Here is a 13050-nt window from a genome sequence, read left to right as displayed (position 1 = left end):
GTCAAGCCCTTGATCATAATGCTTTCCTCTAATAATAGTTAGAACAATAATTCTGCTGGACTAGGCAGTTCTCTTGGGATTTCAGAAACTTGACTGAGTCATCTTAGACATTTTTATAATATCCCTGGTTAGGGAGATAGAGGCAAGGAAGAAAGGGAAAAGAGGCAAATTTAAGTATTGCCAAATTATAAGTGAGAAAAAAAACAAGGCAGCCAAAGGTTAGACATCTTGAATCACACTGGCCACACTGCAGCACAGTTTGAGAATCAAGAGAAAGAGCCCTACAGCTAAAACCAAGGGAGGTGAGGCAGTCAGATTCTCCCCACAGCTATGCCTCTTTCTCACACCACACCAGGAACTAAAAATGGCAGCAACGTTTCTAAGGCATCTGAATACTATTTGGTACATTATTCCTTGAAAAAAATCCTTGCAATTCTATGTCTAAAATCCAGCACTGTAAACTTCAGGGCTTTCATTTGAAACCCATAAAAGAAATTCAGGCCATTAAAGAAGGAGGAATAGAGAGAGATCATAACATCTGAATTGAAATGGACGTAATTTGGCAGAATCTATTAAAAATTGAAATGCACAGTATACATACCCTTTGATCTAGCAATTCCACTTCCAGGAATTTAACTTTTGAATATAATCATATACACATCTTTGTGTGTGTGTGTGTGTGTGTGTGTGTGTGTATAACTATTCATTAACTAGTTCCCTTGGTAATTCATTGTGTGTGTGTATGTGTGTGTATACACACTGTGGTAGTTAGATTCAGTTGTCAACTTGGCCAGGTGAGTGCACCTAGTTCTGTTGCTGTGGCCATAAGCCAATGGTAGGTGAACCTCATCTGTTGCTGATTTACATCTGTAGTTGGCAAGGACGCGTGCCTGCTGCAATGTATGACGTTTGACTTAATTGGATGGTGCTTAAATGAAAGAGCACAGCATAGCACAGCCTAAGCAGCTCGGCATTCCTCATCTCAGCACTCACAGCTCAGCCCAGGCCTTTGGAGGTGCAGAAAGAAGTCACCCCAGGGAAAGTTCTTAAAAGCTAGGGGCCTGGAGAGAAGGTGAGCAGAGATCACCCTGTGCCTTCACATGTAAGAAAGAACCTCAGTGGAAAGTTAGCTGCCTTTCCTCTGAAGAACTAACAAAATAAACCCCCTTTTATTAAAAGCCAATCCATTTCTGGTGTGTTGCATTCCAGCAGCTAGCAAACTAGAACACACACATACACACACATATATATTACTACTCATTTAAGTTTTGTTTATAATGGCAAAAGTCTAAAAGAAATCTAAATGTCTGTCAAGAAGAGTTTGGCTAAACGAATGATAGCATCATGGAATACTATGCAGATTACATGAAATTACCTGGTAGAGTCCCACAATATCTCCTTAAGTTAAAAAAGGAAGTTGCCAAATATGATCCTGTTTATGTTACACTTAAAAAGTATATGCTCAGACATCCATAAACATTTCTGGAAGGCTAAAATAGTAAACGTTCTAGAGAGACTTCCTTGGAACTAGGATTGGAGGGATAGGGGAATATTACTTTCTTCCTTTTATCCTTCTAAATGTTAAATATTTTTACCAAAAGAATGTATTATTTTTAGAATGCAAATACCGAGAAGACCCAAAATGTTGCAATGTGTTTTAATTCATTGCCTTACATTCTTGACCTTTCCACTGCAGAAGAAAATAGAGATTGTATTAGTCAGGGTTCTCCAGGAAAACAGAATCTCCAAAGAGTTATAAGATTTTATTATAGGAATTGGCTCACACAATTATCTGGATTGACCATGTCTGAATTCTATAAGACAGGCTGTAAGTTGGCAACTCTGATCAAGATTTCAATGAATTCCCCAGGAGAAACTGACTGGCTGAAAGAGAGATTGAAATTCTTCTTTCTAACTGTTGAAATCATCAGTCCTCCCTTTAAGGTCTTCAACTGATTGGATAAGACTTTCCTGATTGCTGCAGACAATCTTCTTTGTTGATTGTAGATGCAATCAGCCATAGATACAATCAACTAATGATTTAAATCCACAGAGTACCCTCACAGTAACCCTCAGGCTAGTGCTTGCTTGACCAAACAAATGGACACCAAAACCTAGTCAAGTTGACACATGAACTTAACCATCACAATCACAGAGATGAAGATTTTGTGCAGGATATATAGGCAGATATGCTGAACAGGCAGGAAATGGTGTAGAGTGGTGGGAAAGTGAGGGCCTGAAGACCTGCTTCTAGCTCCACATGGACATTCAGACTGGGAGCCTTGGGCAGGCTGTGGAACTTGCTGGCCTCACTCTCCTCGCCTGTCAAACAAAGACATTGGATGATACTCGGTGATCCTAACATGGTTCCAGGTTAAAAATTCTGTCTCTCCACTGCCAAATGCAGTGGTCTTGTGTTAAATTATCAGGGCTCAATTTTAGCCAACTCAAGTCACATTGACCTTGATTCTTTCTCCTGGTCTGAGGCAGTGGTCAGAATCCAGGGTCAACCTTCCAGAAGAGAGAATCTACTTATTTCCTTATCTTCATGACCAGATATTTTTACTTTTTCTTTTCTCTCTCTCTCTCTCTCTCTCTCTCCCACTCTCTCTGTGCCTGAAAAAGTCTTTCTGCTTTAGCTCTGTGGAGGAGGCTCTACTTTCCCCCTTTTCTGAAATGGAACAGAATTGTGACTTTGAAGATGCATATTATAGACAGTATATGAAGAGATACCCATCTTAACATTGTTTTCATATTTTCCACGGTGGGGTTTAAATGCATGTGTGCTACTTTTAGTGAGCCTTACTATAGCTAGTAATATCAACTTAATGCACAGGCAGGTAAATAACAATGGGCATAATTATTGACATTTGGACATTATTGCAATCAGGACAACAAACTTGGTCTAATTAAATGTACAACTATTCTGATGTGCCCTATTATGGAGTCAACTGACCCATGCAAAACAGCCTACCCAAGGTTTCTGCAACAAAGAGGATAAAATAACTTGCCGAGAATATTATAAGCTTCGAGTATGGAGTTAAATGTTTCCCGTTCATGGTTTTATGAAAAAGCAAAACCAAAAATTCTCCAAAGCAATCTAACCTTCTAAAGGTAAAACTGCTTCTCCAGCTATTTCCAGGAGATGAGAACTGCATCAAGATGTTTTGAGTTAACTTTCTCATCATGAGCCCTCGTAAAGAACACTGTTCAGTAAGACAATAAAGGAGCATGTTTTAATTAGAAAATGTGGAATGCATGCACTTTTGCAAGAAAGAAGATGATAGCTTAAAGAGACGTCAGAAGACTAAAACAAGTTAAAATGAATTAAGTGACCACAGTGAACTCAAAGGTAAAGTCATGGGACTTTGAGAGGTGAACTAGACAAGGCAACGAATCAGCAGGGATAGGAACTTAGTCTTTCTACTTCATATTGGAATGGGCTGTAAACAAGCCCTTGTGCCCAGGCAAATGAGATAACCCTAAAGTTTTTGAACATTTCCCCTTCAGCCAGGACTTCTCAGAGAAGAGAATCACTATCATTGGGCAATGAGATAAGGCAGTTGAGGGGTAAAAAACTAGCACTGGGCCTGACCTAGGAAACGCACCCCCCACCCCGCCCCACTCCCCATTGTAGGAGGGCTGCCTATTATTCTGGTTATGGACCATTGTAGGAGGGCTGCACATCGTTCTGGTTATGGACCACCCTCTTCTTTCCCCACTTTTGGCCCTACTGAGCACTTGAAACTGGCCTAGTCCATTGGCAAGTCCAGGTCTCCAGTGTCAGGGGTTGGGTCAGTTGTGAGAATGCAATTCTTATTGGATTCAATGACACTCAAATGAAAGGAGTGTTGCTGAAATATTGGAAGAAGAAATCCTCTTTCTGTTAGGTTTCTAAGTGTGAGAACACAGCCTGTATTTCCCATAAAGGCATCCCAAAAGGATGCCTACTTATGAATGATGTCGGGAAATAGAAAAGCAAGGCTGAGAGGCAGAATCCTCTTGCCTTAGTTTAAGTACTTGAATCCAGTTCTGCCAGAATCTTGATTTTATCCCAGATTCTTCATCTTTCCATATTTCATCTTTCCACTATGTTGAAGGGGAACCACAGAACCTATGTCACAGGACTTCCGTGAAGATGACATCAGGTAACATAAAATAGAGCGCCTACTATGACACTCAACACAAAGCAGGCATTTAAAGGATGATGATGCTTAAAAACCAAAACCAAAAAAGAGTGTTCACTGGTTTGGGGGAAGTGAACAGGTCTTCAATATGGCCACAATTTCCCCCTCTCACGTGGATTCTGAGGTTGCAAAGCTGGAGTCATCATCCCTTGCCCTTGCAGCGCTGCCGCAGGACACTGACAGAGTCCCAGCACACCCAGATAGCTCATTTTATTGAATTGGCCAGGGTGGGGCAGATTTCTTTAAGGTCTCACCACACCTTTAAATAAGCTTAATATCTCTTTCTGCCTTCTTATCCCACGTTTCCAAGCATAGTAGAGAGGATCCAGGTTGATACAAGATTGCAAAGTCACCAAAATCACACATTCCCCTTTCAATTCTTAGCAAAGCACACAGCACATGTTCTACTTCTCCCAATATTGGATTTTTTTATTCTGTTGGCTCTAACAATTTTTAAAATAAGCTTTAAATCATCGTATCATTGGTATGCAAAATCTTTATAGAAGGACTAATTGTTGAGAAACAGGCTGTCCTGGATCTTAGCACCCAAGTGAGGCTCTAACATATTGTTATGTATTCTCTTTTGAAATATAAGCTCCCACAACTAAAATTCCGATGACAGAGATTGGGGGCTTTTGCTGACTCCTCAACTGGTTCTATAAGGGATTTAAAAATACACAGTTTTGAGAGTCATCCTTTGTGTTTAGCATTGTCAAGACCTCTAAAAACCAGTATTTGCAAACAAGACTCACAATAAGCCCGAACTGTTTTTTTAAGGGGAAAAAATATAAATGCATATAAGAAGTTTCTTAAACACACCCATATAAGCTAAAGGGTGAAGTGCCAGTTGAATAAGCTGGCCGAGAGCCTTGTGACAGATTGCAGTTCTGGAGACACGAGATCCCAACTCACAAAGGCAAGCGAGGCTGAGACTAATAAATCAAAGGACCTTCAGCAAAGTTGCAGAGCCTACTTCCCCTGCCCGGGAGAACCGTGAACACCTTATCTGGCTTCTGTAGAAAGAAAAGGATCATTGGGAGCCAGAATTAGAAAAGGACTTGTGCTTCATCAAGTCTCCCTGTCTGAGCCAGATAAAATACCCTCTGGAGAGACTTCAGGAAATGCCCCAAGGGAACGACAGCTGATATTAGCTGAATGGGTGAAAGAGCACAGACAGAGATGGAACTATTTGGCTTTTTTCAACTGCGAACATAACCCAAGAAGCTTAGACATTTACACAGACTCAGGGCAGAGTTCCTGTGCTTCCACGGTACGGCCACAAGGTGGCCTCGATCTGAAGTAATTGGGTCCCCACCATAGGGGCTGCTGAGGGATGGGATTTTTTTTTTTTTTAGAAGTTACTGCTAAACTACAGTAACTTGCAAGTAAGAAGTTTAAATCCCGGCACCTTAATAGGCTTAGCAGGTTCTACATTTTACAGCAGGGGCCAAATTTTAAAAGGAGAGATTCTCCTTGGATACTTCCACCTTCACAGATGTTTCCAGGTCGCCACACCCTGCCAGCAGCAAGCTGGAGTGGTCTTGAATGAGATGTAATGCTTGCTTCTTCTTAATGCACCTTGTAATTTGCACATGCGCCACAACACTTTATTTATTTCCTTATTAATGGGTTGAGTGTGTTTAATACCACAAGCCATAAATTGCAGGGCAGTGGCTCAGGCTAGGCGCTCTTTATTTTCCAGTCGATTGTCAGAAAGTGATGTGGCATATTAGGTGCCCTTCTAACTGTTTTTTTCTTTTTCTCTACTATTCCCCTCTTTGCCTTCATCCAATAACCAATACCTTGTCTCCATTTGCCAAGGGGGGAGAAAACATAGCCTGGCCTCTCGTTGGTGAGTTTGCCTGTTGAGCAGCTCAGTTATTGAGATTAATAAGCTGCCAGTTTCCAAGGAAGACTAAGAAAACTGCAAAATTAAAGTGCATTGCAATGTGAAATGCTACTGGTGGCCAGGCGGGATCATGGTGTCAAAAAGGCAAGGTAAAGCTATAAAATAAGGCTGAGCTTGAAAGGCTAACCCAAAGGTCTCATTTATTTCCATGTTGCCTTTGATGAGAATTTAGAGGGGGCATAATGTCTTGCAATGTGGAGAAATCAAGCTGCCGATTGATTCGAAAAGTGCTTCAGTGCATTTGGCTCGTCCAGAATGAATCCTGGTTTTAAACCGCACTCAAAGACATTTAAAAAGAAGAAAAGAAAAAAAGAAAACCCAAACAAACAGGTTACCCTGGTTTAATATTCTCAAGATCAAGCTTGTCAGTGATTCTGTCAGAAAATTAATCCTTAGGAAGAAAAATCAATCTGAGAACCAGTTCGGAATAGTCTTCAGACTCAGCATGATGAGGACGTTTCGACAATCTCGGTGCTTCTCTGTGAAGACCTTATTTACTAAAGGTCGTGTGTCTCGATTCCCAAATATGCATCACCAACAAAGAATCCAGATCGGATGAAGATCACTTCATTTCGAAGATAAGAAAGTGTGTTTTCTGAAACTCTAATACCAAAAATAGATTCCTTAGATAGCACTCATCAAAGCCTAGGTGCTCCATTCTTTATGAAAGGCTTTCCATGGCTTTCTGTTAACAGGGACTACAGTGGCAGCCAAAGGACAACCAAATGGTCGGCCATGCACTCCTAGCAATTGGGCAAAGCCCTGTTTAGCTGGTAAAATGCCTACAAATTGCTAACAGAGAAACAGCGTTTCTTATTTGTGTGGTGCCAATTTTCTTTTACTCTTTGCACCATGCAGCTCATGGTAAGTGACTCACGCATGTCCTAGGCTGTCCCCACACAGAGCAGGGAGGTCTCAGATTCACCACCCCTGGGTTGCCACTGCTCCCGCAGAGCTGCAGGGGTGCTGCCTGGCTTGTGATTTTGACAATGACTGAGTCTGTGTCCAGGAACGGACTGGACTTTTTCACATACATCATTTCTTGCCTTATGTCACTTAGAATGCATCGACTTCACCATTCCTGTGGCCCGGGCAAATTAATTTGTCTGCCATCAAGATGAGCTTAGTTGTTTTTCCTTCCCTAGTCCCCAAAAGGTACTATTTTGCGGTGGTTACGAACACAGGAGCAGCAGTCATGTAGACCCAGGTTCAAACCCCAGTTCTGCCACATGCTAATTAGATAACGTGTAAATTACTCAATCTCCACAAGCCTTAATTTCCCTCCCTTTAAAATAGGGATAGTAGCATACAACCAAGAGAACTGCTAAGGGGCTCATGCATGTAAAGCTAAGTGCTAAGGAAAAAGAATTTGATAAAGAAAAGTTGTTCTTTGCAGATCTATATGATCATGTAGGACAGTTGTAACATTTACAAAAATATCTATAGAGATTTTTTTAAAAGAGAAGAATCAATTGCTGAGAGGCGTGGATATATTAAATTTGCTTTTATTTGTAAGTAGATAACTTTCTACATTACATACATTATTTTAGGATCAAAATAAATCTGTCCAATAACAACTTCACTTAATTCTCTTATTACAGCTTAGATTTAGCATGGCCAAAAGAGAACTTTTACTTTCTCCCACTGAGCCAGTTACTTCTTCAGTAAAAGGCATGAGTAGCTACCAGCCTGATGAGTTAGAAAATCACGCTTTGTACTGACAGCTTCCTAACCCTCAACTCTGCGTCCTAGCAATCATTGATTTCTATCGATTCTACCTTCAAAATATGTCTTCTATCTATGAGTGGTCAATACCTACCACCACTCTAGTCAAAGCCACATCATCTTCATCTGAACTATTACAACATCCTTCAAACTGGGACCTTTAGACTTGTTATACTTTCTACTCCATTTGCCAATCCACACTCCACATGACAGCTCATAATTAAAAACACAGCAATGTCTTATCATGCTAAAATGCCAAAATGCTTTAATGACTTTTCATTGTTCTTGCAGTAGCATGCAAAGGCTTTAAAACAGCCCAGAGCTTTGTGCTCTCCTTCCATGCCCACCTTCTCTAGCTCACCTTCTCTTCTGCCACCCGAGTGTTTCTTTTCGCTAGTGGGGCATTGTTTTGCCACCTTGAACCGTTCTTGAAGTATGATTAACACCTGCTCATATGGAGGTCTCAGCTTAAATATTCGTTTCTCATGGGACACCTCACATGGTGCTTACCACAAACGTCATTTTAGAGGCATCTGCGTAATCATCTGTTCATGTTCTGTTTAGATTCAGTGTAGAATTTCCATAAGGGCAGGGACTTTGCTTTTCTTCTTCAGAATTCTCAGAGCCTGGCACATGGTAGGTTCTCAAAGATATTCCTTGAATGAACAGTGGATGACCATTTTAAAAAGCAACTTGCAAGTTTCTTTGCAGTTTGAGGACCTTAATAATTAAAATGAAGGCTTCTAGGATTTCAGGTCAAAAGTAAACGCAGAGGGAAGTTTAGTTCTGCTTAGGAATTCTCGTTAGTGACTCGCTGCCTGCATGCATTCAGAGAGGTTTGCTTCAGCAAAACACACAAAGGAAGGGAAGTTAGTTTCCATCAGAGAGCTGTTTTGGACAAGAGAAGCTGACTTCAGAAACTCCCAAAGAAGCGGCAGACCGGAAAGATTCTTGACCTTTTCGCTCTCAGCAGAGGAAGGACTAGAGAGGTGATATCAACCAAATATTGCAAGTGGACTTTGTGCCAAGACTTTCTGTAAAGCGTGTGGGTGGAAGATGGTGGGACAGAGCAATTTTGTTACAGACCGAGTTAGAAAGGACAGCACAGACCGCTTGCACTTATTTCCTCTGCCCTGTGTTTGATTTTTCTTTGATAAATTATGGTATAAATGTGAATTGACTGCCTTTGGGATTAGAAATTTATATGCATTGTTTTTTTTATATGATTACCATTGATACAGAACTTTCCTCATATGCTTTTATGCTTTTTTTTTGTCTTGTGTTGAATTCCAAATTCATACAGTCCTATTTTCTGGCTATGCCTCTTTAATCAGCACCTCCAATTCTATTTGCCATAGGGTAAAAAAAAAAAAAAAAGGAAAAAGCATAGTTCAGAGAAGACCTGATGTGCCTCATTAAGAGTAATGGGGACATCAAAATAGCGATGCAGAGAGGCAAGGGTTCATTCCCCATTAATCTAAAAAAACACTTCGGACTTGGCTTAGAGTTTCTGGGCTTGGCAGAACACTTGCTCAGCACCTTAAAGTCTGCATTAATGAGAGGAGCGGTGGTGGAGCTGTTTGTAAATTTCCACTGCATTTTCAAAATGGTTCAGCCACCAGAATGTCTTGCTTTCAATGGTCTCTCTCCTAGATGTGATCAACTCTTTCTTATTTCCTATTCTAGATATGAATGAGATATCACAGCATCATGTTCCTAAAAAGAAGAGCTGTCATACCTATATTCTCTCTCATGGTAAGAAGGTAACTGCAACAAACTTATAATATTTAAGCATTCGAATGACTGGATTTGTTCAGGATTCCGCTGCCAATGCTATATGAAAAAACACTGAGGAATGGGAAAAGCAATATGATATAACTGACTTTTCTCCACTTGTCTGCTAAGTGAACTCCTACTCACCCTTCAAAACACGGCTCGATCATCCCTCAGCTATGAAGCTCTTCCCGCTCATCCTGGGAGAGTTAATCGCGTCTCTGCTGGAAGGTTTTGGCAATCCCATCTACCCCCTCCCACCCACCCCCACCCACAAGCTCTGCTTTCACATGCCTCTCTTTCAAAGGCATCAAGCAGAAGCCTTAATCCTTGGAGAAATGCTAGCTACCCAAACAATGGGTAGGACTCTACAAAACAGAAAATGAGTTCGGGAGAGCTTTCTTCAGAAAAAGAGGAACGTGATTTGCTCGGTTTTGGAGTCCTTTCAAGAGGACAGTGTATTACAAATGGCTGTTCAAATGGTTTAGGTTGCATATATGTTACTAGAGCAAACATTATTTAAAATACCACTGTACAACACTGTGAGCCCTAATGTAAACTATGGACTATGGTTACTAGTATAATTACAACATTCTGTCATCTATTATAATAAAGGTAGCAAAAGAATGTAAGGAGTTAATAATGGGGGTGGGTATATGAGAACTCTGCATATTTTGCATGATTTTTCTGTAAACCTACAACTTCTCTAATAAAAAAGATTGTATTGAAAAAATAGACAAATCTCCTGAAAATTCCATCGATTAGCATCAGAAGCTGGGAGATAGGAGATATGTTTATGTGGTCTATGCTTTTTCTTATCACCAAGGGAAGACTCCTCGTGAGGAGCAGATACTCTGATGGATCTTGCCCTGTAAATGCAACAATTAGGTCAATAAATGTAGGTTGTGATATGGGTTTGTTCACCCTTCAGACATTTTGGGTTTTGGGTATAGGAACCAGTAGAGTTCCATTCCATATGGCTCATAACTTATCATCTCTCTGAAGCCCAAACCTCTGACAAGTTATTTTGCCTTTCTACACCTAGTTTCTGCATCTTTAAAACGACAATAATAATGGTTTCTTCCTACTTCATAAGACTTCTTTTAGGCACGAATGAGAGAATGCACGTAAAGTGTCAATGCCTGGCATATATAAAGCACGCAATAACAATTGGCTGTTAGGTTGACTGTGATGATGTGCTCCTCTCCTTTCCTTCTCCTCTTCTTTTTCCTACATCTGTTGCTACACTCACCCTTCCTCTCCTTCTCTACCTCTTCATTTAGTCCATTCTATGCAGCCTTTATACATGGAAACTGTTCTTCAAACAAGAGCCTGCAAAAATATACTGACTACTGCCAAAAACACTCTAGGAGAGTTCATAAGTATGGGGAGGATAAAGCAAGAAAATGTCATCTTTAAGACTGCCATCAATGGTGACAATATCTTGAGTCTAGTCTGGTGGACTAGTCAGCTGTCAGCCTGGAAAGTTTCCAGCAAAGCTATTTGTTAGTAGGTTAGGCCATCGGTTCAGATATTCAATTATATCTAAGATGTAGAAATAGAGTTTCTAAATTGACTTTACAGTTTTTAAGCTTTAGAGTTTAAGATTGTAGGTGTCACTAAAAATAGCCCTTAGTTGTCAGAAAATAAAAGTTTGGAGCGATTACAGTGACAATGGTGTGTGACATATTCATGTTTAAGAGCTTATAAAACAAATTGCAGATGAGAAACACCACCAAACACTCTGGCCTTCAAAATCGCTTCCAGCTGTGTGCAGAAAATTCACTGGTCATTACCAGAAAGATTATAGATTATTTCTGTCTTTCCTCAGACCTAAGTTATTAAAGTTTGAAAACTATTTGAGAACTTGGTGATGGGTCGATATGAATTAGCCCCTCTGTTGGTTTAGTCTCCCTGGCTCTCCGGACAAGGAAACAGCAGCAATCGGAGCATACAAACCATGGATGCGCCTGGGGATGAGCAGTAAGGCTGCTTCAGCATCTGGCCCACCCACTCACAGCCTTCCCTGTCGGTGAGAGTCCCACCTGCCAAGCTAGGATTGATGTCCCTTCGTTCAGGTCATTAAGGCAGGCACAGTTTTGGAATACCAGAAGCCAAGGTGAAAAAAGGACAGAAGCAAGGACAAACAAAGCCGGGCTGGACCCGGAGATCATTTTGAAACTCTTCCCTCCTAGGCAAAGTGCCGCACCTTTTCTCCTGTTTGTTTTTATACATTATTGTTTGCCCTACAGGCATCAAGCTGTTAGTGTGTACAGGAGGGATTAAAGTGAGACTGCATGTTGGATGAAATATAAATTAAAATTACACTTCTGCCAGTCTGAAAACAGGGATTGTTTCTCAAGGTCTCCCCAAACACTTGATTTCAAATGAGTCTTCATTTATTACTTCAAGAAAGGCCAAATGCATAATTTATCAGCAGCTTTCAGTCAATATACCCTTATAAGCGTGTTTCCCATGAGCCTTTGAGTAAAAATATGTTATGCTAATTCTATTAGTTGGGTACACAAGAGCTGTCTAACAGAGTAAACAAGCATTAAAAGGAGACACACGTGAACCAAGAAATCCCTCTCAACCTACCGTCCGGCGTCCAATTACCAAGGGGACAACGAAGAGGTGATAAGCTTGCCGCATCGCTTATGCCAAAGATTTTGTGCCCCACCCAGAAGTCTAAGCCACGCAGGGGCTCTGCGCGGGTGACTCCGGGGGAGGGCGACGGCAGGCTGCGATGGCACGGGCGCGCGTGGCGGAGACTTACCGCGTCTCCAGCGGCACGTTGCTGTTTAGCACCCAGCTGTCCTGCAGCTGCACCGACTCCGGGGTGGTGGCCAGGTCATTGGGCGCCGGCGCCGGGGCGTGGATCTGACTCCGCCGATTGGTCAGCGAGTTCCGGTTGAGGGAGTTGGCTGAGGAGTGGTGATGGGACAGCGTGTGGTTGTGGGGCGGAGGCAGAGGGGGCCTCAGGGTCGACTGGCTGTGATGGTTTGGAGGACCTGGAACGAAGAGGAAGGAGAAAAAGGCTATCAGCATGCGCACGTGACAGGCTCAGACACTCGTGGAACCTGCAGAGGGAAGACTAGGGCTAAAGTCTCTTGGTTGACGTTCACTGGAAACTGCAAACCGGGGGGACAGATGAAACTCCGTGAAGCTGTCCAGAGGTGGTTGTAAATAAATCACGTGCTTCGATTGGCATTTATCTGTAGGCATCCAATGAAGAATAAGGAGAGGAGGAGGTAAGCATCAGCAAAACTAGGCTGAGAGGGGCTGAAACCGGTGGAATGATTTGATACCTTTGTGAAAGTAATGGGACATTCAAGGATGATGATGGTTGCAAGTCCCCACTCCATTCCCTGGTGAACCAGGACACTGTACACATCCCTTAAAAATATTTAATCTTCCTAAAGGTACTAAGAATATGGTACAGTCTAAGTTGGGGTA

At 41.6% G+C, this 13050-nt stretch overlaps 1 protein-coding gene across 8 annotated transcripts in view; it reads right to left on the bottom strand.

Annotated features, from left to right (window-relative positions):
* TENM2 (teneurin transmembrane protein 2) overlaps window positions 1-13050 on the bottom strand; it is a 652889-nt gene that overhangs the window by 267214 nt on the left and 372625 nt on the right. For all 8 annotated transcript variants that reach the window (XM_077137592.1, XM_077137593.1, XM_077137599.1 and 5 more), the window contains one exon: window positions 12371-12605. In XM_077137592.1, coding sequence (XP_076993707.1) covers window positions 12371-12605 — 235 coding nt within the window. The remainder of the gene's footprint in view (window positions 1-12370; window positions 12606-13050) is intronic.

This window comes from Tamandua tetradactyla, chromosome 20, assembly GCF_023851605.1.
Source record: "Tamandua tetradactyla isolate mTamTet1 chromosome 20, mTamTet1.pri, whole genome shotgun sequence".
NCBI lineage: Eukaryota > Metazoa > Chordata > Mammalia > Pilosa > Myrmecophagidae > Tamandua > Tamandua tetradactyla.
This window is presented reverse-complemented; position numbering and strand designations above follow the sequence as displayed.